General features: G+C 41.2%; 1 protein-coding gene across 1 annotated transcript in view; it reads right to left on the bottom strand.

Moving 5' to 3' along the window:
• The window catches only part of SLC4A4 (solute carrier family 4 member 4), a 249657-nt gene that overhangs the window by 167470 nt on the left and 57086 nt on the right, over positions 1–25101 (bottom strand). The window contains exon 3 of the mRNA XM_016207089.2: positions 8293–8428. Within this exon, the coding sequence (XP_016062575.1) occupies positions 8293–8428 (136 nt within the window). The remainder of the gene's footprint in view (positions 1–8292; positions 8429–25101) is intronic.

Genomic DNA, 25101 nt, shown 5'->3' on the forward strand with positions numbered 1-25101 from the left:
TAAAAGCTTATTTATATCATTAATTGTGTTCCTTTTATAAATACACCAAACAGAGCTCCCAATCTGCACCTTTCCCTAATGCTAGAGAGAAAGAAAACAAACCAAAAGGAACCAAAGAATTCCTGGTTATATATCTATCAGTAACCACAAAATCCTTAAGAATGATTATTTAACTAAATTTTTTAAAGAAAATAGGAAAAAAATATGCATTACGAAACCATGCATATAGGTAGAGCCTACAATGGGTAAAAATAGTCACCAATGTGAGAATTCTGTTGTGACTTCTCGGGGCAAATTTATACAAGGTGAAATATCAGTTGTAAACCAATACTTATCTTAAATATTTGAGAAGCATGGTGTGTGATCAGATAAATATAAAATTCCCCTTTAATGTCTAAGGGGGGTGAGCATGTGTTGCTATGTCTTACTTTAACATATATTTCGCAGTTGGCCCACGGTCCCTCCTTAAAATCTAGCTCTACATGCGTTTAAAGATACACAAGCTCAATGAACAACACACCTTCTGATTATAACAGATCTATTAACCTTAACAATGGAACAAACAACCCTCCTTCACAGCTTCTTTCTAAGACTCCTAGGTATTTTGATAGCTTAGTAATATATACCAATAAAAAAGTTTAATGGAAATGAGGGCAAAACACATTTGACAGTTTTAATTTCCCACATATTACACCTACTGTCTGTTCTTACGCTGGTTAAAAATAAAAAACAAAACAAAAGACAGGAAATTATTATCATTTTGCTATTCATCATAACCCAAAGAAAAATGCTTTTTCTCTCTCACTTCAAACCTTCTGAAAGATATTGAAAAAGATAAACAGGGGTATAAAAAGTTGTTTTTCTACATTCTTCACCCAAAGGTTTAATGATTGAAAAATGTTTCCCTAGAAAAGCTGAATGCTCACCTAGCTCACTAAAGATGAGAACAAAGGGCAGGGATTAGAGGAAGCTCTACATAAGGTATTATTTATAGACCACTCACCACCCCCGGGGGGGGGGGGGGGGCACACATTAGCAGCACCGGGAGTGAAAAGAGATCAAGAGATCAGCCACATTGTCAAAGAAGATTTAGAATTTTAATCAAGCCCAACACTGATTCAGAAGTATCTTAGTCACCTTCAAGGAGTCTCCCTCCAGGACCCACTCAGCCAATGAACTCCCAGCCAATAAACTTCCAGGTGTCAACGGCAACCGGAGTCCCAACTTCATCCTCAATTCTAAGCCCTCTTCGTTTCCCCTGCATCCCCCAGAAATGGAGGCAGTGCAGATTTTTACAGGTTTACACCACCACCAAAGTTTTAAACCTTCAGAACTGGACCTTGTTTATTTCTACAACGTGGTTGCAAAACATTCCAAAGACCCTTAATATTCGTGTGTGTGTGTGTGGTGTGTGGTGTGTGTGTGTAAATTAGTTCTTCACTTTGGCTGGTATCAAAACCACAGAAATAGAAGTGAGAGAGAAATGACAATTTTACATCACACTCAACTTCATCGCTACGAATTTGCCAAAACAATAACAGGTAATTGGGGTTATTGTGAGAGTAATCACTTTACGCAGCACATTACATTGGTTAACTGGAGGTATGTTATCTTTCCATGCTGGCTCACAGACTCCCTAACCATGTTTGTTGGCAACCGCCATGTGAATCACATTTACATTTGATGTCGTAATTTATTGCTTGAGATAAGACTCTAGAAGATAGAAGATTCCATAGTATATGAAACCAAGACAGGGTTACGTAAAATTATGTCATCTATAAAGACTACTACTGACTCCTTGTTTTTATTCCTAAGAGTATTCTTATTAGTTGAGGGGCAGAATCTTTGGTCATAGAATTTAAGCCCAAGATGAATGACAAGAGCAAGCTAGAAACTCAGCCAAGGGGAGTGTTTTACACAGCCTTCACTTCTGCTTATCTTTACTAAATGAGTCCCCCTTTTTATCAGCTGCCATAAATCTATATTGCCAAAACCATTTCTTAAAAGAAAACTAAGCCTCACTTACGTACAATGTGTGACAATGGCTCTTTTCTACTATCATCCTCAACTACTTAAACAATATAAGTTTAATTTAAAAAAATTGTAAAGGGGCAAAACCACTGCATTCTTTTGTGATTCATCTTTTATTTCATTCCTCTCTATAGTGTATATTATAGGCAACAGGACTGGACTCCAATATGACTTTGAACAAGTTTTTAAAAGATATTTAGAAATCATAAATCTTAACTAGCTTGGATTTATGGAATAGCATTACTCACCCTCCTGGAGGACACCAGCTCTTTAAGTCACGATTTAACAATAAAGGAATGAAATGTAGTCTCAAAACTAGCCAGCTCCTTAGAATCCACATTCCCAGGGGCTAAGTATCATCTCATAGTTCAGTTAAGCATCTATTTCACTTTGAGTTCAGCAAATACTGAATGTTGTGATGATGTCATATCATAGCACAGACAAAGCGTAAGGGAAAGTCTGGAATAATGACTATTAAATTCCTTTCAGACGTATTGTTCTAATTGTTCAAGGAACTGATTGTTCAAGGTACTTCCAACATATGCTTTCAGGCATAAAGTAATAGTCTGCCCATTTAAACAGACTATGTGCAGGGAGTTTCATTCTAGAAACTACACATGGTATGTCTATCGTCCTCACATATCAAGGACATATTTGAAAAAAACCTGAAAACTACTCAGCTCAAATAGAACCCATTAAGGAAAAGGCAAAGGCCAAGGTGCCAAAGTTCAGCCTATCTGAGTGCCAATGAATTTGTAAAGGTGCTTCAGAACCGTGTAATTACACTTGTAAAAAACAACAGATGTTCTCTTTGTAAAACGTACTAAAAGCCACTATCTACCCTCCATAATAGCTATGAATAACTGTGTATTTGCAATAAGTTTCTTACTCTTTCTTCTGCTTGGTACTGGACATGTTATAGGAAAATTAATTTCAGAAGTTGGCTCTTTAAATGCTTGCAATTACAAAACTCTTGCAACCTTGGAAGGAGTTTATTAGGTGAAGTTTATTTATTCCAAGGTCGTAGAACAATGATAAAGCACACTGCAGTTTGACACAGTCTGAGCGACTGCCAAACAACAGTATTTCAACTCATTTAGTGAAGAAATAGAAAACTCACTGGGAATCACTGAATTTTGCAATTTTCCAATCATATGATTGAATATAATTAAGAAAAGACAAGACCTCTAACTGAAAAACATGCCAGTTTTACTGTGGAAAATAGCATGACCTTTGCCCTAGATTATAATCCAACTTCATAAAACTATTAAAATGATAATAAAAGTTCTTGCTAACTAGTAATTGCCTTCATCACACATTTTAAAAATCCAGTGTTTGTGTATATCTGGGATAAATGATGTTTTTAAGGAGAACCCTTAAGTTTCTAGATCAACTGTGAAAGTTACTGCAAGTTACATGTATGCTGCTATAAAAGTTATATGTATAAGTTACATAAAGTTATAATATGCATATTTATATAAAATTATATGTGTTGTGACTACATATAATTACAAAATGATTCAATTCCTTTTCCTTCAGCCTTTGTCTCACAAAAAAATAAACTGGGTCTCAAATGGAATTTTCCAAAGGCAAGTCAATGCCGACTGGGAAGGGCGCAGATCCTCTCCGAAGGCCCAGGACAAGTGCGGCGTCGGTGTCCGACGGCCAGGCCGTGAAATCAGGTTCTCCAGAGGTACGTGGGCAGCGTGCAGGAAAAAGGGGAGCCAACGGGGGCCGTTCCTTCATGCTGTTCCACCACAGCAAAACGTCAATACCGTTTCCCTTGGTTGGCTTGCTGAGTTTGCTGAAACTTGTGATGTCTTCCCTTCTTACCCAGGTTGGGCTGTAAAATCTGAGTCACACTGGGAGTGAACTTTAACATATTTTCTTCTAACAGTTCACCACTTACAACAATGACCATTGGAACAGTCGCTGAAGTAAAAGTGAAAGGCAATAACCATTTTTTGCAGAGACATGACTGACAAAGAAATAGAGTTTGGTGATGGGGCCATCACCAAAGCTGGACCAGGACTTACTCTTTACCAGTTTGCTTCATGAATCCATTCGCTAATACATAGCCACCTAGAAATTCTTAATGAAAACACAGGCTTCCTCCCTAATACCAAATACTCCATTATAATTACTGCTCCATTTCGTATTCCAATGACCTAACACTTCGGAGCACTCTTTAAAGCACAGTGCTCTTCGCATTCCACTGACCACTTACACCTCTCAGGTCTGATCATTCCCTCCCCGCACAGTCTTCAGCTTGAGCTCTGTGGAAGAGCCAGTGGAAATTCAAAGTTCTGACTTTTAGGAAAGGGACGAGCAGGGGAGAGATGTGAAAAAAGAAGGTGGTAGAGTTGGCTGTATTTCCAATTTCATATAAATAAAAGCTTCCCTTGTTTATAGTTTCACATGACTACTGTGGTTTCCAAAACTTAAATGGGGATATGTTTCCTCCTACTGAAACCCTCCTCCTTACTTTTTGAGACGTGAGCTAACTTGAACTTCCTGAAGCAGGACTGAAACTACAGTATGCCAACACTCAAGGTAAGATATTCTTGGTGATATCGGATCATTAGTCAACTAAAAAGTATAGAACATTAAAGGGAGAGTACTTAAACGGGTAGGGGGTGTGGACCGAAGTATATTAAGCTGAAGAAGTCTGGTAGGTTGGTTCTCTATGGAATAAAAGTCTGTCAATTGGGGTTTTTACAAAAAAACACAAATTCTCAATTTAATAAGTTAGCCAGAAAAAATATTCATGCTGTAGACTCATATCTAAAATGAATTCCTTCTAAGCACTATGCTTTTATTAGTCTAGTAGGTCTGAAAGCTTCTCATGGGGGAAGAAAAAACCCGATCATGTCTGGAAACCGGACACCATAAGTGGCAGTCAAAAACTACTGCAAACATGTTATGAAACAGAGTACGTTGCAAAAAGTAAAAATCACAGCTAATCTGCCCAGGCCAGTGTGGCTCAGCTGACTGAGCATTGTCCCAGGCATCGAGGGGTCACCAGTTCAATTCCCGGTCAGGGCACATGCCCAGTTTCGGGCGTGATCTCCAGGTGGGACTGTGCAGGAGGCAGCCACTCAATGTTCCACTCTCACATTGATGTTTCTCTTTCTCTCTCCCTCCCCCTTCCCCTTTCTCTAAAAGTTGCTGAAAATATGAATCATCTCTGGAGCCACAATCACCTCCAAAACCTCCCAGCGGGATTTAGGTGAAGCAGTAAACTAACAATCAAGGTTCTGTTTCTCCATTCATTCTATTCACACATATTTCTTGATGACAGACTGCATGCCAGGTAGTTGTAGGCACTAGGAGTGTAGTGAACAAGACAACCAAAGATTTCTGCCTTCATGGAGCTTTGATTTTATTAGGAAGAGAAAATAAGACATGTAATATGCTAAATGCTGGTAAGCGCTAAGGATAAAAATTATGGAGGATGGGGGAGAGAGTGTCGGGGGAAGGCTTCCACTTTAGAATGGGCAGTCACTGAGAAGGTCATATTTAAATAAAGACCTGAAGGAGGTGAGGAAACGAGCCAGGCAGGTAACATGGGGATGTGGCCCAGAGAGCATTTCAGACAGAGGGAACAGCATATGCAAAACCCCTGACCCAGGAGCATGACTGGCCAGGGAGGCTGGAGCAGAGGGACCAAGAGGGACGGAAGTAGCAGACGAGGTCACAGAGGTCATGGCGGACAGTTCCTGAGGGAAGGGCGGGTGCAGGAGGTGGGCTAATTAAGAAGCCTTTGCAGTAATCTAGGTGAGAGAGAATGGTGACTTGGACCAGGTTATGAAGTACCGAATAGGAGATATGGTGAGATTCTGAATATGTGAATATCTTTGATGGTAAACAGACAGGATTTGCCAAAGGATTAAGTAAGGGGTATAGGGAAAGACAGGAGTCAAGGAAGACGACAATGTTTCTGGCTTGAGCAACTAGAAAAATGGAGTTGTTCACTGTAGTGAGAACTCTGTAGGAGGAGCTTATCTGCAGTAACTAAATCAGAAGCTCAGTTCTAGACATGTCATTTTGAGATGCTTATTAGTCATCCAACCACTTGTTTTCAATCAAATAAGGCAAGAAGTACGGGAGAGAGAACTAAAAGCAGACGGGGTCAGCATACTGACGACTCAGTTTGAAACATCAAACACAGGTCCCTTCTGGGCTTTCTCAATGATGTGCTGGGTGCCTTGGGTTTGTCATTCAGCTGTCTGTCCATCGGAGATGGATAATCACAGACCTCCAACTTCAGTCAAGTAATACTTCTAAGAAAGTATTATATGTAGGACAGTTGTTTCTAAAGCAATCAGTTCTCAACTAATTGCACTCAACAGATACTACTGACCAACTATTATATACGAGGCACTGCAAGGCACTGGGATTACAGTAGCAAAAGAGACATGGTGGTCCCTGCCTGCAGATGAATTAGTGTAATAAGGCAGGCAAAATCAAAACAATATCACATGTATGATTAGTTAATTAATAGGAGAAGTTATAGAGCGTAGACTATGTGTAAGTATGTTTCTTCCTGGACAGCTCCCCCTGACACATGGCACACTCCCACCACACTTCTCCAGAAGTACAGTCTCCCAGGGACCAATGACATCACAAAAATGACATATGCTTCCAAGGAAATCAAGTCTTTAAGGATAGTACAGTATTCAAGACCATCATAATCTTTAAGAACCTTAAAGGAAAGGCCTTAAAGAGAGATGTTCATCTCTCTCAACGTTTTGTTACCTATATAGTGAGCTGTGATCTCTCCACATTTCTGGGACCAGAGGTCATATAAAATAAAGTGTAGTCTTCACTTGACTGAAAGAAAAACAGAATGCTACACCTGAATTCTGATAGATATCAGTACTAGAACAGAATTTTAAGATTAAAATAAGAGTCAAAGTATGTCTTCTAATCACAGCTGACTATACCAGCATACACACAGAGATGGAATTTTAGAGCTATAAAATATGCGTGATGCTACAGAGGATGTAACCCAATATGACCCTCATTTGATGGAACAGAAAACCCAGACTCATGAAGACTACATGACTACATGACTTGCCCAAAGTTAAACTGCTAGTTGCAGCAGAGCCAAGACGGGACCAAATCTCCCCAACATTTAATTCAGACTGCACCAGTATGACTCTCATTCTTTTTCTGTTAGAAGAAAAAGGAAGAATGAAATGGAGATACTAATAAAAAAAAAGTGTTTGCTTCAAAAGCCTCCTTTTGCAGGATGTTTTATGAGCTAGAAGTGTACTTCATGGAGGACTTTAAATATCCAGGCTATTGGAACTGACAGACGGTGTAAGAGACAATGGCTACATCATGAAAAGAGGCCCTCGAAGAGCAAATAATGAACATATTTACTTCTGTCTTCCCAGCACCTAAAACAGTACCTGATTCTGTTTATGAAAGTGAAATACATTGAATCTCCATGTAATGATGACAATCTCCATGTAATGATCTCTAGTAACTACATCATATCAAAGTCTTTATCTTACATAATTGTTATATGTCATCAAAGATTTAGTGTGGAGTATATAACTAAATATGTATGTAGAAAGAAAGAAAAGCTCTGTTATTATGAGATTAATGAAAACTTAGATATTTGTGTAGGGCTTAACAATTTACAAAGAATTTCCATATATACATGTGTGTGTATATATGATATAGACATATAGTGTATGTTATATTTACATATATTACATCTCTTATATAGGCATTATTATCCACTCTATTGGTGACGAAATCAAAGTTCTGAGAAACCCAGCGTTTTGCAGCTAACAGGCTACAGAGTCTGAAATTGAACTCAGGTCTCTAAACTCCAAATTCAGGTGACTCTTCTACTTACTTTCACTGGATATTTAAAAGACGAACAGTTTTTATTTGGAAGAACAGCAGGTTTGTGGGTACCAGTTGCTGTCTTTGCACCCTGCATCCTACAGGGAACGGGCATTAAATCAAACATGATCTCACAAGATGCTCCGACATGTGGAGACTGGACACATATCCCTAGGCTGTCTGGGTACCTGAGTCTCTCTCTAAAATGCTTCACTATGAAGTAGCATACGAAGTAGATGGAGATTTACTGCTAAGCCCTTATAGGGCGAAATTATGACAACGCACATCAGTGGCAGCGGAGCACAGGGTGTCCTGCCTCGTGTCAAGGCTGCTGCCGCCGGCCCAGCCAAGGCCATCGTGCTCGCCAGGCACCCCACGCCCCTGCGCAGCCGGCCTCACCTCGCCGTCTCCTTCCACTCCATCTCCTGCCCGTCCACGGCCAGCAGCTCGTCCAGTTCGGTGAAGAGCTGGGGGGGCGCCGGGCTGTCATCCTCCTCGCCCAGGATGAAGCGGATGCGCTCGGCGGCCGGGGAGACTGCAGAAGTGAAAATGCTGCGGTTAAACACGGGCTGCACGACCTTCAGGAAGGTGAAGCTCCGAGCCCGTCCGGCGTCCCCAAGGCTGCCGGGCTTCCCTTCCACGCCCTCCGCGGACATGCTCCTCGCTTTGTCCCCAACCTAAAGCCCGCAGAGTCAAGCCCGTCTCGCTCCTTTCGTCCCGAACCGTGGCCTCAGCTCGCCACGGCTCTCCCGAAGGACAGCGCTCGGGCTCTGCGTCCTGTGTGACAAGGAACCCTTAGCCCTCAGATGCGCTGAGGTCCAAGCTCATGACCTTCCCTCCTTCCCCACTTATGACCCATCCAAACTTGTGCGACAGAAACCAGCTTGGTCCGATCGCTTTTCTACGCGGTGGGAGGTGACAGCAGAGTGCCCCGCCGCCGCTTGGCCCCGGTGCCCGCCTCCCCGCCCTCCCTCTGCCCACGCCTGAGCCGTGCCCTCACAGGCTCCTCGCTGCCCATCACTAACCACGAGCCGATGAGCGAATCTTTAACGACCGGGCCTCCTCTTTACATAATGGTGTATCCAAGCTTTAGTCACACTTCAATGCACGTGAAAAACAAGCCCGAGTAAAACATTGCACACCTGAGGGGGGAATTCCAACAAACCCAAGCACATAATTGAATGCCCTACTAGCTCCTTTTGACCCATCTCCCGAAAATAATGGAATGAAAAATTAACTAGCATCTCTTCCAGGTCATGGGTTATTTTCCCCTTGTTTTGGTTTTTCCCCCCCAAAGGACAGCATTTGGAAACTGACAGTCATGTTACAAAGCTGAGGCCCACAGATGCCCTTTAAAATCCGTAGGTAAAATCAAGAATGGTATACGCATACGAATGCAGTTCAGGTACACAGGTGTGTGTGTGTGTTTGTAAGAAGGCTGTGTTGCCTTCTTACCGCCCAACCATAAATTCACAGCGAGAGTTGGCCGGCAAAGGTGAAAGAGCAGCACAGAAACAAGGTGATGACACTGGAAGTGAAATCTGCAGTCAAATGTAAACGGACTACAGAAGGCCCAGCTGATCGCGGGACCGTAAACAAGGCTGCCACCGCCATTCGAGAGGCTCCCGGGGAGGGCGCTCGGCGACGGCGCCCTGGTCAGCTTAAAGGGGAAAGCGCTGTCACAAAATTATATCAACAGCTTCACATTAAAGGGACTCTCAGGGACAATTCTTTTTTGTCTTTCAGAGAGAGTGGAGGGGAAAGAAAGAGAGAGAGGGAGAAACATCGATGTGAGAGAGTACAGTTTAGCCCGGCCAGTGTGGCTCAGCGGTTGAGCGTCGGCCTAGGATCCAGGCGATCAGGGTTCGATTTCCGGTCAGGGCACCTGCCCGGGTTGGGGGGGCGTGCTGGAGGCGGCCAATCAATGACTCTCTCATCATTGATGTTTCTCTCTCTCTCCCTCTCCTTCCTCTCTGAAATCAATATATATTTAAAAAAAAAAAAAAAAGAGTACAGTTTATATGCTAGGAAGGGAAGCAAGCATTAATTAATTAATTAATTTAATTAAACAGCAAACAAAAAATATGTACCAAGTGTGTTTGCAAAACATTAAAGTAAGGTAACTGAGCCCTGGCCGGGTGGCTCAGTTGGTTGGAGCGCCACCCTGTACACCAAAAGGTAGAGGCTCAGATCCCTAGTCAGAGTGCACATGGGAGGCAAGCGATCGACGTTTCTCTCACATCAGTGTTTCTCTCTCTCTCTCTCTCCCCCTCTCTCTAAAAATCAATTTTAAAAAATAAGGTAATTGAATATACAGTAACACAAGATACAATGTTTTACTTCTGTAATTAGAAAAAAAAAAATGGCTTTGAAATGTCTTAATATCTCTGGGAGGAAAATATCTAAAGCTCCAGGACTTTGTATAAAAACACTTGCAATGCCTTTCCAGTAGAGAAACAGGGTGTGTGAGATTATTTTTTAGAGGATCAGGGACAGCATAAAACGTGGGGGGATTAAAAATTATAGGCAGAATTTGGAATCTGGATAATACTTGTAAGGAGTGTGGTGTTTGTATTACTAAAAATGTAGTTATTGATCACAGTGGTTCTGCAACTGACAATCACAAATCTGATTGATTTTTCATCAACATTCAATATCAAAGATCCCTGAGTTAGAACTAGCTTTTAGACGGGGAAAGTCTCCATGTAGAGAAAAAACTTCTTGTCCATTTCTGAAAGATGTGATGTAGGTTTGTTCCCACCTCTCCTGCTTAGATAACGGAATCTCCTGCACACACAGCACACATCTCTGCTCAGCCCGAATCCACAGAGCGTCACTCTGTGGCCTGGCGTTCTCAAGGGAGGAAAACACTCCTCAGAGAGCAGTTCATCTGTGACTTCTGCAAAACGGGACGGAAAAAGATGTAACAACACCTCCAGGTCTTCCTCTCTAGGTTCCATGTCTAAGCACCTTTCTTAAGTTGTCTTATTTATTAAATACAGCCTCTGAGCAACCAATAGAACAATCCCTTTGGGATAAAATCCCAAAATCACATGTCATAAACTAGCTTGCCACTCTAGTAAGTTCCTTTCCCTCGTTGCTCTCCTAAGCTTCCCCAGGATTTAGAAGTACACAGGAGGCCACAACTGCATTGTAAATACCCACCTACGGGAGGGGCATCCTCTGTGGTGGGTGAAGTACCCTTCCCAGTTTCTCACATCATTCTTAACACAAAGATATGCAGAGTGACAGTCTCCCTAATGAAGTGGATCAAGAATCTATTTCTTTCCCATAACTTTTGATCAAATGGTCAAATGAGCTAAACACAAGACACAGCATTTCATTGAGGTTAAAAGTATAGGCTCTGGAGTCAAACTGCCAGAGTTTGAGTCCAAACTCTGTTACTTATTTGTTGTGTGACCTAAGACAAGTTAATTAACCTGTGTCTCAAGTTCCCCACCTGAAAAATGGGATGATCATTATATAGTGGTTAAATACAAGGCTCTACGTAGCTTAAAAACTGCTGATCCTTACGAGTAAAACCTGCTACACTTCGAAGAAGCAAGCAGATACTGGTCCTGAGAGCCTCTGCATGTGGCAAATATGTAAGGGAGGAAAGTAAAAAGCCAGCATGGGTTACTTCAGTGAATTAGGCAGCTTCAGCAATGAGAGCACAAGGATTACCTATATTTTGGGAAACAGCCAATAAAAGAACAAGGGGGAAATAATGAAACTCTTACAATCTCACTTTAATACCTGGAGGCCGGGGGACATCAGAAAATCAACTTGCAGCCCGGCTGGTGGGGCTTAGTGGTTGAGCGTTGACCTATGAACCAGAAGGTCATGGTTCGATTCCCGGTCAGGGCACAGGCGGGAGTTGCTGGCTCGATCCCCAGCAGGAGGTGTGCAGGAGGCAGCCGGTCAATGACTCTCTCTCATCATTGATGTTTCTATCTCTCCCTCTCTCTCTGAAATCAATAAAGACATATTTTTAAAAAAGAAAAAAAAATCAACTTGCATTACAGATGAAGAGATTATGATTCTAAGTAATAGCTAACCTAGTTTTATCATAAAAGGAAACCTGGAGAAACATGAGAGAGGGTACTGCTATTCTCCATTAAAATCTTCGAATTAATCCAATCACACTTGTCAGAACAGAAGACCTACAGATCAAAGCGAAGTTAATGCCTCTCATCTGCCTTGATTTCTTCTTTTTTTATTCTGTTCTCTCATTAAAATGTGTTTGGGGTTTGTTTTGTTTTGTTTTTTAGTAGCTATAGAGCTTCCTGGAGGGTCCTCCATCAATGCGGTTATCCCTGACCAGTGTCCTCCTGCAGAGTAACAATGTGAGGGTCTGCGAAGTTTGGGAAGATCCAGCCTCCAAAACCTGCACTGCCAACCAGAAAGGCAAGTACTGGGCAGGAGCGCCGTTCACGCCACTTCCACCACCGGCACCCGCAGAAGGCCTCGCTTTCACATCACCGCGATCCTTCCTGCCCAGCCTGAGCCTGGTCGGCCCCAGAGCAGCCACTGCCCCTCAGTCAGAGATGGTGCATGAGACGACCCCCCTGCCACCATGCCTGGCTAAAAGACAGTCTGCTCTGCTTGCCTTCCATGCCGCTCTGGCCCCAGTGTGTGTGCCCAATCTTGTCTCCCACAGCAACTCAGAAGTGTCCTGTGACAGAACGTACCGGCTCACTTCCAGATCTTTTTCGTTTTCCCTCTGAGTTATTCTTTTCTCTCCTCTCTGACTCAGTTGCTAAGTGCCAGCTGAAAATTCTGTCTTTTCCAATAACCTGTATTAACCATTCACAGAAATGTCTTCCTTTATTTAAACCATAACAATGCTTTGCATCTAAATTACTTAACTCATTGAGCACCAACAAATATACAGCCTGCTCGTGATCACCTAACTTTTGTAGATGTGACTTTCTCTCCAACTAGATAACCAAGGTCCTGGAAGACAGGGTCTGTGTTTTACATACTTCCCATCAAAGCTGACCTAGTGCCGTGGACCTAACAGCCACTTTGAACAGTAATGAATTAGATACGGCTTAATGAACCTTGGACATCTTCAAGTACATAAAAACATAACCATTTGCAAAAGGAAGCTTACGGAGCTCTGAAATGAAAAATACCTAAGTTTCTAAAACTGTCCTTATCCTACCCTTCCCCTTAATCCATGTCTGCATTAGCTTCACGGTGACCAAAACGCAGTCACCATTCTGTTGGGTAAGCCACAAATGAAAGGATAAGTACTTCAGGTAAGCTATTTCCCTCTGCTTGATGCCACCGCAGCTACCCGAGGGACCACAGCATGTCATCTGCTCTTCTATTAGGACACTGAATATCCACGGCTTTGCGTGGCATCCACTGCTGCACTTTGTCTTTGCACCCTAGCTAAGCCAACCGTCTGGGCCACCCCTTCATTCAGCTATTCTTGGCACCTACTTAACACACAGTGAAGTTACACAAAAAAGAACGGATAACAGAATAAGACAATGAATTAAACAATGAATAATATGCATTCTGCCCCCCGTTACACAAGGAATCTTTCTCCGCCTCTTTCCTCTGCCTCTGTGAAGTGCAGTGGGAAAATGACATCGTGGGGCAAAACGGAAACCCTGAGGCCTAGCAATAACTGAAGTATATATAGTTCCACACTTTCATTTTGTAACAATATTTACTAGTTTTTAGTGGATGCAATACACTACAGTATTTATTGAAAGAACACCAATTATTTTTAAGTTCCCTATCCTCAAGGAACTGATAAATGGGGAGATAGCAGATAACAATAGGAAAAATGCCGTGAACAAACAATGCCATTCAACAATAACTAACATTTTTGAATGCTTACACTGTGCCACACATTATATTAAGTGCTTTCCATTTATTACATTATTTATTTTACATAAACCTATGAAATATCTACTGCTCTTCTCCTCTCATATTGCTCTTATATTACAGATGGGGAAACTGAGCATTAAGAGGCTAAGGGACTTCCACAAGATCATACAACAAGTGATCCGACCTCAAACCTACCCGTATGATTTCCAAGCCCATTTCTTAGCCACAATGCTCTAATGGATGATCTCATTTTCAAAAAAACAAAAACAAAAAAGGGTCAGATTGCCACATGAACAGTACAGGCATAAATGTACTGGATTTCAGAAGAGGCAGAAATCATAATGGCACATGAAATGGTCCTAAAGTAAATTAATTGAACATTTGGTTCATTACCCACCAAAACGCACTATGTGACTGCGCCCTTTTATTTTTGGTCTTGGAAGCATCCCACTGAGGCCACCCTGCAGGCTACCAAGAAAAATTGTTTTTAATAGAAATAATGATCCTAATGAACAATTCACACTGAGCATGACAAGTTTATATGCAAATTTCCTCCTGTGGATTAAATGATGACTTGTGGATTTTGTATTTTCTCCTGACAAAGTCCACCATCTGGTAAAGTCTTAACTCTCAAACCAAAATATGAAAAGAAATAACTATTTCTTTAAGTTATTCATGTGCTATCACCAATTGGTTTATATCGTTATCATTTTAAATATTCATTTCCTTTCTTCATTCTGAGATACAGTTTTGTAGGTTGATGCCACAGTTGTTAAAACTTCCACAATTTACCTAATTATTAGACCACTGCAGTGTTCTATAAATACACTTAATATATATAAAATTCTCAAACTTCATTTTCATATTCATAACTATAAAAAATGAGAAATAACTGAATAAAGTTTCACATCCATGTAAATCTTTTACAGATTGTAGGGACTATCTGTTACTCCTGCCCACCCAGCAACCTAAACTCTTTTTCTGTTAACAGCCTCCCATATTCCTTTGGAGAACCACCTTTATACGTGTAAGTTCACTGAGGCTAAATTCAGCTCCTGCAATACGGGTCTGTGCAATGAGTATATCACAACGCTTGGCCACAACAATTAATTTTTGAATGGACACTTCACCTAATCCAGGTAAATCAGAGTAAATAAGTGTCAGCCTTTTGTTGCAACTTCCAGGAAATAAATCTTCACTTTATGCTAAGGTGCTAAGAGAGTACATAATAAAAGCTTTCAGCACAGATGACCATCTTTCAACCTTCAGAGAAGAGCCTGCCTGAGAATAAAGTAAACAAGGAAGAACTCAGAACTAAAGTAGAGACAGGTTCCCAGTGCCATTTAAACACCTACTTCAAACACACCTGAAGTGAGCTACTTTTCAACCATATATGATTCCCTTTTAGGTTAAAGTAATCATGTACATGATTTTTTTGGTCACCTGCAACCAAAAGAGTCCTGATAGACATGGATATGATTCCATTTTAACAGGTTAGATAGAATATTAGCATCTTCGAAGTAACTGCGTTGAAGAATTTGTTTATATAGAACCCAAGTTTTCTTGGAGTGATCTGTAAAAGTCATCCAGACTTTCTCCATGCTTTAACCTACCTCTACCTCAACACATCCAGCAAATGATGACTGATTTACATGCTGGCAGATCCTAGACAGGTAAATTAGATGGTTACTTTTTCTGTTTCAAATTAGCTAAGATATTAAAACAGCAAAATAGCATTCATTAAGATAGATAATTTTTTAAATACTTAGGTATTCATGTATTAATAAACTCCCACACATGAAAAGCTGTCAATTACCACAGTTATCCTTAATACACCATGACATCATTACTCAACTACAAGGACTCATCAGCACTAAGACCCTGGATTTCAGAACACCACTGAACTATCTTACTCAGGAACAAGATAAGTTCAATTTCAGCTAGCAAGAGGTAACAAAAACTGGAATTTGCTGAGACATTATTGGGAAATATCTGTGTCTTAGCCTTTCATCTTCAAAATTCTGAAAAAAATATTTTATCTATGTTTACAAAAAAGTTATCAGGACTCAGGTCATATCTATTAGATACTCAGAATTCTTTAGAATAAAATAGAACTAATTCTGTCTTCCTCCCCCATAATCTCTGCCAATACAGAGGGGCGAAAAAATTAAAACTAGGCTGTCAGTGGCATTAATATGTGTAGGGGTTTTTAATGCTGCTAAGCCACTCACAAAGAAGCAGTCCCAGTTACGGTCTAGCAGTCAAATAAATGGCGCCCAGAGGTTCTAGGGCATGCAGTAGTGAGAAAAACATTGGCTCAGAGCCTTTTTTGGCCTGCTGATTCTTTTATTAATTACTTAACTATATTAATTATATTGCTAATATTTCAATACTTCAAGAATCTCTATCAGAGACATAAAATTCCAATCAGTCATTTGGGGTTTTAGCAACCTCAATGATGACCTAGCAGGTATGGTGACTGAGAAGCCACACAGGTCTAAAAATAATCCCATGAGCACAGAACACTGGGGACAAGGGTGAGGGGCTTCATGCATGTGGCATGAAAAGGTAAGGTGCTTTCTGTAAATAGAAATCCATTCATTAAGATGGTAAATAACATGACCACCCAACAACCTCTTCCTAAAAGACCTAAAAGTTCCCAATATATGTCATAACTCCCATTCCCATTTTCCTTGAATTTCTAACTCTCCACTTCTCTTTGCTCTGCCAGACCTGTCCAGGATAAGGTTTATATGATGAATCACTCTGCTTAAGAGCAAACACATCAGCATTTTCTCCGGGTTCAACTCAGAACAATTCTCAGCACAATTTATACCCTGAGGTTTCTAAAGTCAGACTCGATTCTCATCAACATTAGGACATCTTCAAGAGTCCAAAAATAAAGTCTCTGGCCTTTGCTCAAGCGCAATGATTTTCTATGCAAAGTAGCTAAATTTAATGCTCCAATATTAGTGTCAAAACCACATGCTAATGCTGCCATTAGATGCCTCCACATACAAAAGACATCCCTCCTCCTGCAGACTCTCTGTCAAAATGCATGAGAATATAAAGACACCAAGCCTTACAGAATCTTTAGGACTCCTGGCCACTTCACCTCCACATTGCCAAAAAATTCTACCCATCTTTTTCTAGATGGTGATATTGAAAACCAGGATTCAAAACATAATCCCATTAAAAGGGGCGAGTGGGGGCTGGAGGCATCAAGGAAACATTGCAAGTTCTGGTTCTTTCTTCAAAAAAAAAAAAGCCGCATTCCCCACAGATGCATCGCCGTGCTGAAGATTTAGCTAGAACTCTGAATGCGACAGGAAAATGTCAACAAGATTCTATAGTAAGTTTCTCTTCCTTTCTGCCTTAAATCTGCTCTGAGTTTAAGGGTCCAAACTTAGTGGCAGTGATTCCCCAGCCTCTCTGAAGCTAAATTCCATTCTCAGCAAAGAAAAAAACATGTAACAGGTCCTCCAATACAACCTACTTGACATTTATAGTTTCGCTGTTCTCAGACACATACAGCTTCGTTTGCCTTCTTTTAGCCACCCAAAAAAACTCTGCATTAGGGAAGCCAACCAGCAGCACATGTCCGCTGGCCAGCGAAGACCCCCAAACCAGGCCAGAATCTAAAAGACCACTTGTAAAACCTGAGTTCAACTACCCTAGAAATGGCATATGAGTGACAAGTCTAATTACACGTAAACAAGTGAAGTTTTGGTTTCGTTTCATTAAGTACCTTCCCAAGTTATCAGTAGAGACTTGCTAAATGGTTTCTAAGAAACAATAAAATAGGATGAGCTGAGTTTTTAGAACCATATTTTAGAGTAGACGAGCATCATTTGTGACAGAAATAAACTTCCTTCTAAATTATCCATAGAGCTAAACCACATAAAGCTGATGGAAAATCAGAGAGTACATGTGGGCTGGTTAGGGATTTCGATTTCCTATTAAAATATGCTTGTGAACAACCAGTGTGTTTCACAGAGTAATGCCAATAAAAGTAAACAAGTCACCCTTTTCAAAACCATTCTCTTTCTAGCTTCACTATTCTCTTTCTAGCCAATATATCTAATCCCTTATATGAAAAGCGTATGTACACTTCAAGACATCTGGAGACAGCCTCAGTTCACCAGGGGGCAGGTAAATGAGGGCGACTTCAAAAGAGAGGCATTATTAACAGCTTCCTGTTCTGAAATAACAGACAGAGAAAGCATTTAGTCACTTCTAAGGCCTGTGGTGATGTGTGGCATGGCCGTTCCTTAATTGGGTGCAGAATTTCCAATTAATTAAATATCAATCATAAAACTTAGAGCTCCTTTGCCTTCTTAGTCAACTCCTCCTTTAGATCCATCATGTATCCGTTTAAGCTAGTTTAGAAATACTCTTGTCCATTTATGACACTTTTTAAGATCTACATAAGCTCAGATCTGTCTTTCCTAGAATTGTGTTCATAAAACGCTTCAGTAAGGCAGACACTAGGCATTCACTTGAAAATTGCCCAAATCCCTCGGCCACCTTCCTTGTGTGGGACAGGTGGGATTCAGATATAGAGGGATATAAAGACTGAGACAGGGAACTCCTATTAAGGCAATGGAAGGTGCTCAGAGTCTGAAACACTAGATATGCCAAAATCCAGAGGAGGAAGCCAAGGCACAAATGCCAATGCCAGAAAATACCAACAGCAAACCTAAGGGACCAGGAGGAAAAATTGAGGTCCGGGCACCAAGTTAAGAGTGAGAAGTCAGGATAAATTGAGATGAAAGCAACCAATGTTGATATGTAGATGAGTCAATAGGCAAGCAAATATAAAAAGTAAATACTCAAGTTGTCTAATAATGTGAAAATGAACTAAATACATACTGTTGTTTTGGGGGGGGGGGCGTAATGGGGGAAGGTGTTCTTAAAAATTTTAGGAAGGACTCATGTCAGATACCAAAGGCCCTCCAAACCTGGCTGATATGTCAGCCAAACTTCTGCAAGGGATCCATGGAGTCTTTGTGCAGCTGGTTCTCACATCCTCCGGGGAAATGGACCTTTACAGCTTGAGGAGCATTCACTGTCCACATGGGGTTCTGCACATGCTCTCCTGACTAGTGGCAGCACAGAGAATTTACTTCTGGAGGCAACACGACCCTGAGCAATCAGCCATCACAGCTGGAGCCACGCAGTCAGAATCAGAAAACCGAGATCCCGGCTCAGCTGCAGCTCTGCCTGAGCAAATGCCCCTTGCAGCCCGACTCAGCTTCCGCGTCTGGTTGACATATAGTAACAACGAGAAGAGTGACGACATTACAGGGCACATCTCCGGACGGGGAAGCTGAGCTTTGCTCTTCCGGCTCACAGAAATCTCAGGAATACAAGACAGTGCTATTATATCAAACGATAACTAATGTACCAGTCGTCCTGTCCCTTCTGTTCTCATCTTTCCTTTGAGAAGCAATACAAACAGATTTTCAAACACAAAGAATCAGACAACTGAACTTGGCATTCCTGGAGGAAAAACTAACCCTTAGCAACATTCTCACCCTTGATTTACCCTGTAACTTAAAGATGCGCAGTGAGCACTGACGCGGAGTGTTTAGACACCAGCTACATAAAGAAGCTGCACAATCAATGAAGATACTTCCTTTCTCAATGAGTTGACCAATTGTGGCATCAAAAATAAGTCTCAATTGAAGTAACCTTAAGAGGTAGAGGCGTATAACCAGTTCCAGGGACCTAAGCAAGCACTAAGTACTTAAGGCCATTAAAAAGCTGAGGCTGTGCTGGAAGAATAAAGCCTGTGGACAGGGTGAGGATTTCCACCGTCAGAAAGGGGAGGGCGCGCGGAGCGGCTCGCAGCAGAATCTGCGGTGAAAGAACTAAGCTGCGCACGAGGGTGACAGGCTGGGAGGAGTAGGCACAAGCTCCACGTATTCGCAGATTTCACCCACAACCCTCTACTTTTTCTCCTCAAGGAGTATCTGTCTTAAAAACAAATACACAATCAGCAGCCCAAGAGATGCTCAATGAATATTAAACAGCCGTGGTTATCTCTGAGCTGCACCCGAAATACACTCACATTAAATTTACTCTGCCCTAAGATATGCCCACCTAGTTTCTACTCGTGTGGAGCAGATATTTTAGGAAATGTGATTCTGTACAACAGTAGAACAAAACTCACGTTCAAATAAAATGTGTAGATCAGCTCTCAACTGTGTTCCTAAAAGAAAAAAAGGCTTAAATTTCCAAAAAGAGAGCCCAAATATTCTTATAAATTCTATCTATGGCTTACATGAAAATAAATTACAGTTATTACATAAACTCTGAACTTCCTTCAAAGAGAAACTGGCCAATGCCCAGTTCTTATAACGTCATACCCATCTACTCCCACTCTGAAACACACCCAAAAATGCCATCGAATAATTACTTGTGATCTCAGCTAAATAAATCCCCTAAACAAAATTCTAATAAAGCCAACTTCTAATGGGTTTGTTTTTTTGTGGTTTTTTTGGGGGGTTTTTGGCCACTAATATAAAATATGCCTAAATATTAGAATTTTATTACTTGCACATTGAATCGGTTGATACTGAATTCTCTCCTATGGAGTGATTCATCCAAGTTATATAGATGCCTATGTCCAAGAATTCACTTCAGAAACAACAATAGCAATTAACATTTTTCCAAAATGCTTGTATGGTATGTCCTGTCATGAATAACAACTGGCTAACTTGACTATGAAATCAGTAAGTTTCGAGCTGAGTCCCCCAAAAATGTATTCTTTCACAAGTTGAAATCAAGCTCACTTTAGAATTGAGTTTCTCTTCTACCATGAGTTATTACTATTTAAAGTGCTCAAAGATCGAGTACAATAGCTTGGTTTACAACCTCTTTGAGGATATAATCACATACAAGCAAACTATTTTCTTCCAAAATATATCCTTCTATTTTCCACTATCAAAAGGTTTCATTCCTCATTCACCACATGCACGCCTCCTCAAGAGATCATTACTAATATGGGGCTTACTGAAGACAGTCTTCAGCTTGCTTTCTATTTTTTCTGGCCAAGCAGTTTAAACTGTAACATTTGCATTAGTTAGGACACTTGATTGGAAATATTACTTAGTAAGAACATCCATCAGTAACTAACACTTACTAGGAACATACATTATCTCTTTAAGAACACTCCTATAATCTAAGGATTATCATCTCTAGATTCACAAATGAAACATGCTCAGGGAGGCCACATGCATTACCCAGATCCCAAGTCTGGTAATGGGGAGCTCTAGACGTAGAATGCAGTCACACAGATTTGAAAGGGTATGAAGTCCAAATCCTTTTTATTAAAGTCTGCTCCCCCTTCGTTTCTATTTCCACTGCATTTCTGAACGGGGCACCCTCCAAGAGCCCATGCTCCATATCTCAAAAACATATCTGGCCACTGACTTGAACTCCTTGGAAGCAAGGCATGTTATAATCTTGATAATAATGTTTATTTTGCTCTTTAAAAGAACCAAGCTATATATTACCAAATTCCCTCCAATGAGAGCTAAACTTTTCCTACACTAAGCTTGAGACTCAGCCATTATTTCTTTACTTTTCAACAAGCCACCCATTCTATTCCTTAAATTTATTTTCCTCTGATTATAAATGGCTTTAAGAGCTGTCTAAATTCATTCCAGAGCTCAAACAACTTCGCCTATAAACTTGTCAGTTTCAACTTTGGGGACTGCTGATCTGTTTAAGAGTCGGATGAAATGCGTACAAACACACACAAGCAGAGTTTTGTATAAAATGGCTGTAACTGCTTTGGAAGATTATTCTCTTCAAACTCATCAGACAACTTTCAAAACATAAATAAGACATCATTCCAGGGAATAAACTAGGATTGAGTGTACCCAAGCGTCAGTGGTGGGTGTACATTGGGAAAATAAGAAAAAATCAACTAACAGTGCATCCACACACACCCCTGTAAAATCTTAGAAGTTAAAAAAATATATATATCCCATAAAAATTAGCCAAGGAGCATCACAATTTTAATTTAAGACTATCCAACTGTCAAGGGTCAATAAGTGCTTACAATAATTCAATACATTAGCTGAAAAAGTTCCTCTCCATTTTACAGCCCTGTCTCGAGAGCTTTAAACAGAGATGTGACCGGTGTTTTTACATGGCCAGTACCACCACGGTGACCAGCTGACCACTTCGCTTTATGGATCCATTTCCCTAATCTGCACAACAGTGAAATATGTCAAACAGATGTTTGGAGGCACATCTCTTAGCAACGCAGTCAGTGCCTTCTGAAAACATTTGCAGATCTACATTTCAAATGCTTGCAAATAGAGTTATTTGCTGAGGTCCAGAAATGTTCAGCAGAAGGATTTTCTTCTCTACTTCATGTGCAGCAACAATGGTTCGAAAGTAAGGCTGCGGACGAATAAATTGAAGCCCAGTGAAAGACATTCTGTCAAAACAATCTGCAAACGTTTACTTTGCTGCCACAGTTCAGCTGAAACCAGTTCCTACTGAGATACTGACACGGCTATAATGTTGATTCATGCTTTTGTGGCTTCAAAAATTAATAACCATAACTTTTGTTTTTTAAATGATTTGGAATTGCCAGCAGCATGCTACCTCCAACTGACTCTAAAAAAAGCAGTTTCTGATCTAAGTTGTTCTCAAAAGCAGGAAAGCATCCCTTTCCCTCACAGGAGTTTTGGGTCCTGTTTTCTCATGCAACAAATGAAGATGACCACTGTACCACCGTCTTTTATGCCCAAGAAGTGGCGAGAGAAACGTGAGAGTCCATAGCGATGAAGTAGGAAACTAAGACTTTGAAGGGCTTTGTCCTTTAAGGGTGCACAGTAATTGAAAATGTCTACGGTACAGAAGTCAAATCGTCCACGTTACAACCCAATCCATTAGCTAATGTGCACATTCTTCATATTTTTAATCAGAGGGGATAACTGAGGCACCCACCCAGCCTCAAAATATCTCTATAAATCTCCACGTTTTGTCCTTAAAGACTTTCATGGATTTTGTATTTCAAATTCATAGTTCTGTGTTCATATTATTATAAAAATATTTCTTTCCAAATATCCAAGTACAAGTGGCGCGTCGGGTAAACATGCTTACCCTGGGCTTCCCACCCCGCACCCGGGGAGCTTCGGCCCGTGTGAGCAGGCGGGCTCCCGGGCCGCGCTGGAGCAGGCCAGCCCAGCGTCCGCCCCGCGCCGCACCGCACCGCGGCCCGGCTCCGCGCATCCGGGCGGCCTTGGCCCTCTCATCCAGCCCTCTCAGCTTCTCGTCACGACTAAGCTGACGGTGGCAGAGTAATATAATGACTGGTCAATACCTCTTGCCTATTTTTTGTCTTCCTGGGAAACCCAACTCCAGCCAAAGTCTTCATACGGTTCAGAACACTGACTTGTCTTCTCACCTGGTGAGGTGTGAACTGTTGAGGGAGTGATTTTGGACAGGTCAGCTCTGCCTGAATCTATCATATTTGTGAGTCTTAGGATTGATGCTGTTGGACATAGAATAGAGAGTTGAGTAAAAAATTCCATTGGAAAGGGAGGAACCTAGAAAGTCAGCCAAATTTCTAGTCTCTCAAGATTCAGATAGTCATGTTTGGCTTGATAATTTCATAAATTCCAAGAAAATCAAAGATACTGTTATATAATATGTTTAGCTTATCCAAGCTCCCTTCAATAGCACGGCTAACTAAGGGTTGACCATAAATATGCAAAGTACCTATAGTCTGTGATCCAATCAGGCTACTGATTCATTCATAAATTTGTAATGAGTATCAATGATGTGCCAGAAACTGTGCACACACCTCAGAGCATTGGGTTGGCTCAAATGCCAAAAGGGGAAAACCTACACGTAAACAGATAATTACAGTAACTGTGTTCAGTATTATTGATCTATTCATTCGTCCAATAAACATACTAAGCACCTACTGTGTACTGAGCCCCTAGTAGGGCAATATGCTCTAGGGGCTATAACAGAATAACATTTTTTCCTGAACATACTGAGCCTACATTTCAGTGTGGCTGGAGCACAGCGCATGAACATGTGGTAAGAGAAGAAAGGCCTATAAAAACAGATATGAGATAACTCACGAATGGCCCTATATACTTTGATAAGGCATTTAGACTTTAATCCTACAGTACCAACAGGGAAGTACCGGGAGCCTCAAGCAGGAAGTGGCAGAAGCAGGTGTGTGTCTTAGAAACCGTTCAGGTCAGTGCCATCGCTGGTGGGGTGCAGGGGGAGGGTACTCAGCAGTTCTTACCACAGCGAATACATCTCCAAAGCTGTGAACCTCCTGCGGACACCTATTCAAGCTGACTGATCTTTGCATCTCAGCATCTGTTTTCTCGGCTGCGCACACCTTGGGAATGTAGCTGCCTGCTTCTATTTGTCCCCAATAATCTGTGGTTAGGCAACCTTTCTTCAAAAGTGTACTCAGCATTTCTTTTGCAGCTCTCTCCACAAATGTTCCACTTCCACCTATCAGACATCTGATAAGATTACCTTATTTTCATCCATACTCTTCACCCACCCAAAAAAGCCAACTTGTGGCAGATGGAGCTATATAGCACTGCCTGCCATAGCCCAATAAACGGTGTTGCTGCTGGTGCTGACGGTTTAGGAAGGCCGTCCAAACATCACTGCTTTTCTCAGCTGCTCTCATTCCACACTCACCACTACGAACCCTCGGTAACCAGTTATACCCTAGCATCTTGAAGTGTTTTTTTCCAATTGTCAGGCTTTTAGGCAGACAACACCAGAACAGTGTTACCTGATCATCAGATTCACCTGAGGTCACCAAAAACAGAGAATCTGGTTCCTCCATCTCAGGAGGTCTGAGGGGGTGGGGCAAGTTAGGAATCTGTATTTTTAAACGATGCCCTGGTGAGGTTATGAATTAAGCTGGTTTGGTAAACCCTAGATTGAAGCTATCCCAGTGTGTTCCTTATAATTAAAGCAGCATTAAACACACCCTTTTCTTTAAAATGCTTTCATGAAACTTAGGAAATCACTTTAAGTAATTGGCTCCCATTTAATGTTTACTGAAACAGTTTACAGCTAATTCACATGCCATTTTCCAAACGCTTTGGGCTTACTTGGCTCTCCTGCTATGTATTAAAACAGTTTGTTAACTATTAATAAAGAGTGGAGAAAACTCAGAATCTGGAGGTCATTTCAACAGTTAAAGGAGCCACCAAGAAGCACGATTTGTAATTAGCAAAATACATGTGAGCTCCTGGTGACATTAACCAGGACCTTATGATCAGTACTGCAAAGCAAGAGCAGGCCATGAATAAGCAACTTGCTTCCTAAAATAAGTCACCTTCTCTGTTT

The sequence above is a fragment of the Miniopterus natalensis genome, chromosome 1, assembly GCF_054644295.1.
Source record: "Miniopterus natalensis isolate mMinNat1 chromosome 1, mMinNat1.hap1, whole genome shotgun sequence".
Taxonomy (NCBI): domain Eukaryota; kingdom Metazoa; phylum Chordata; class Mammalia; order Chiroptera; family Miniopteridae; genus Miniopterus; species Miniopterus natalensis.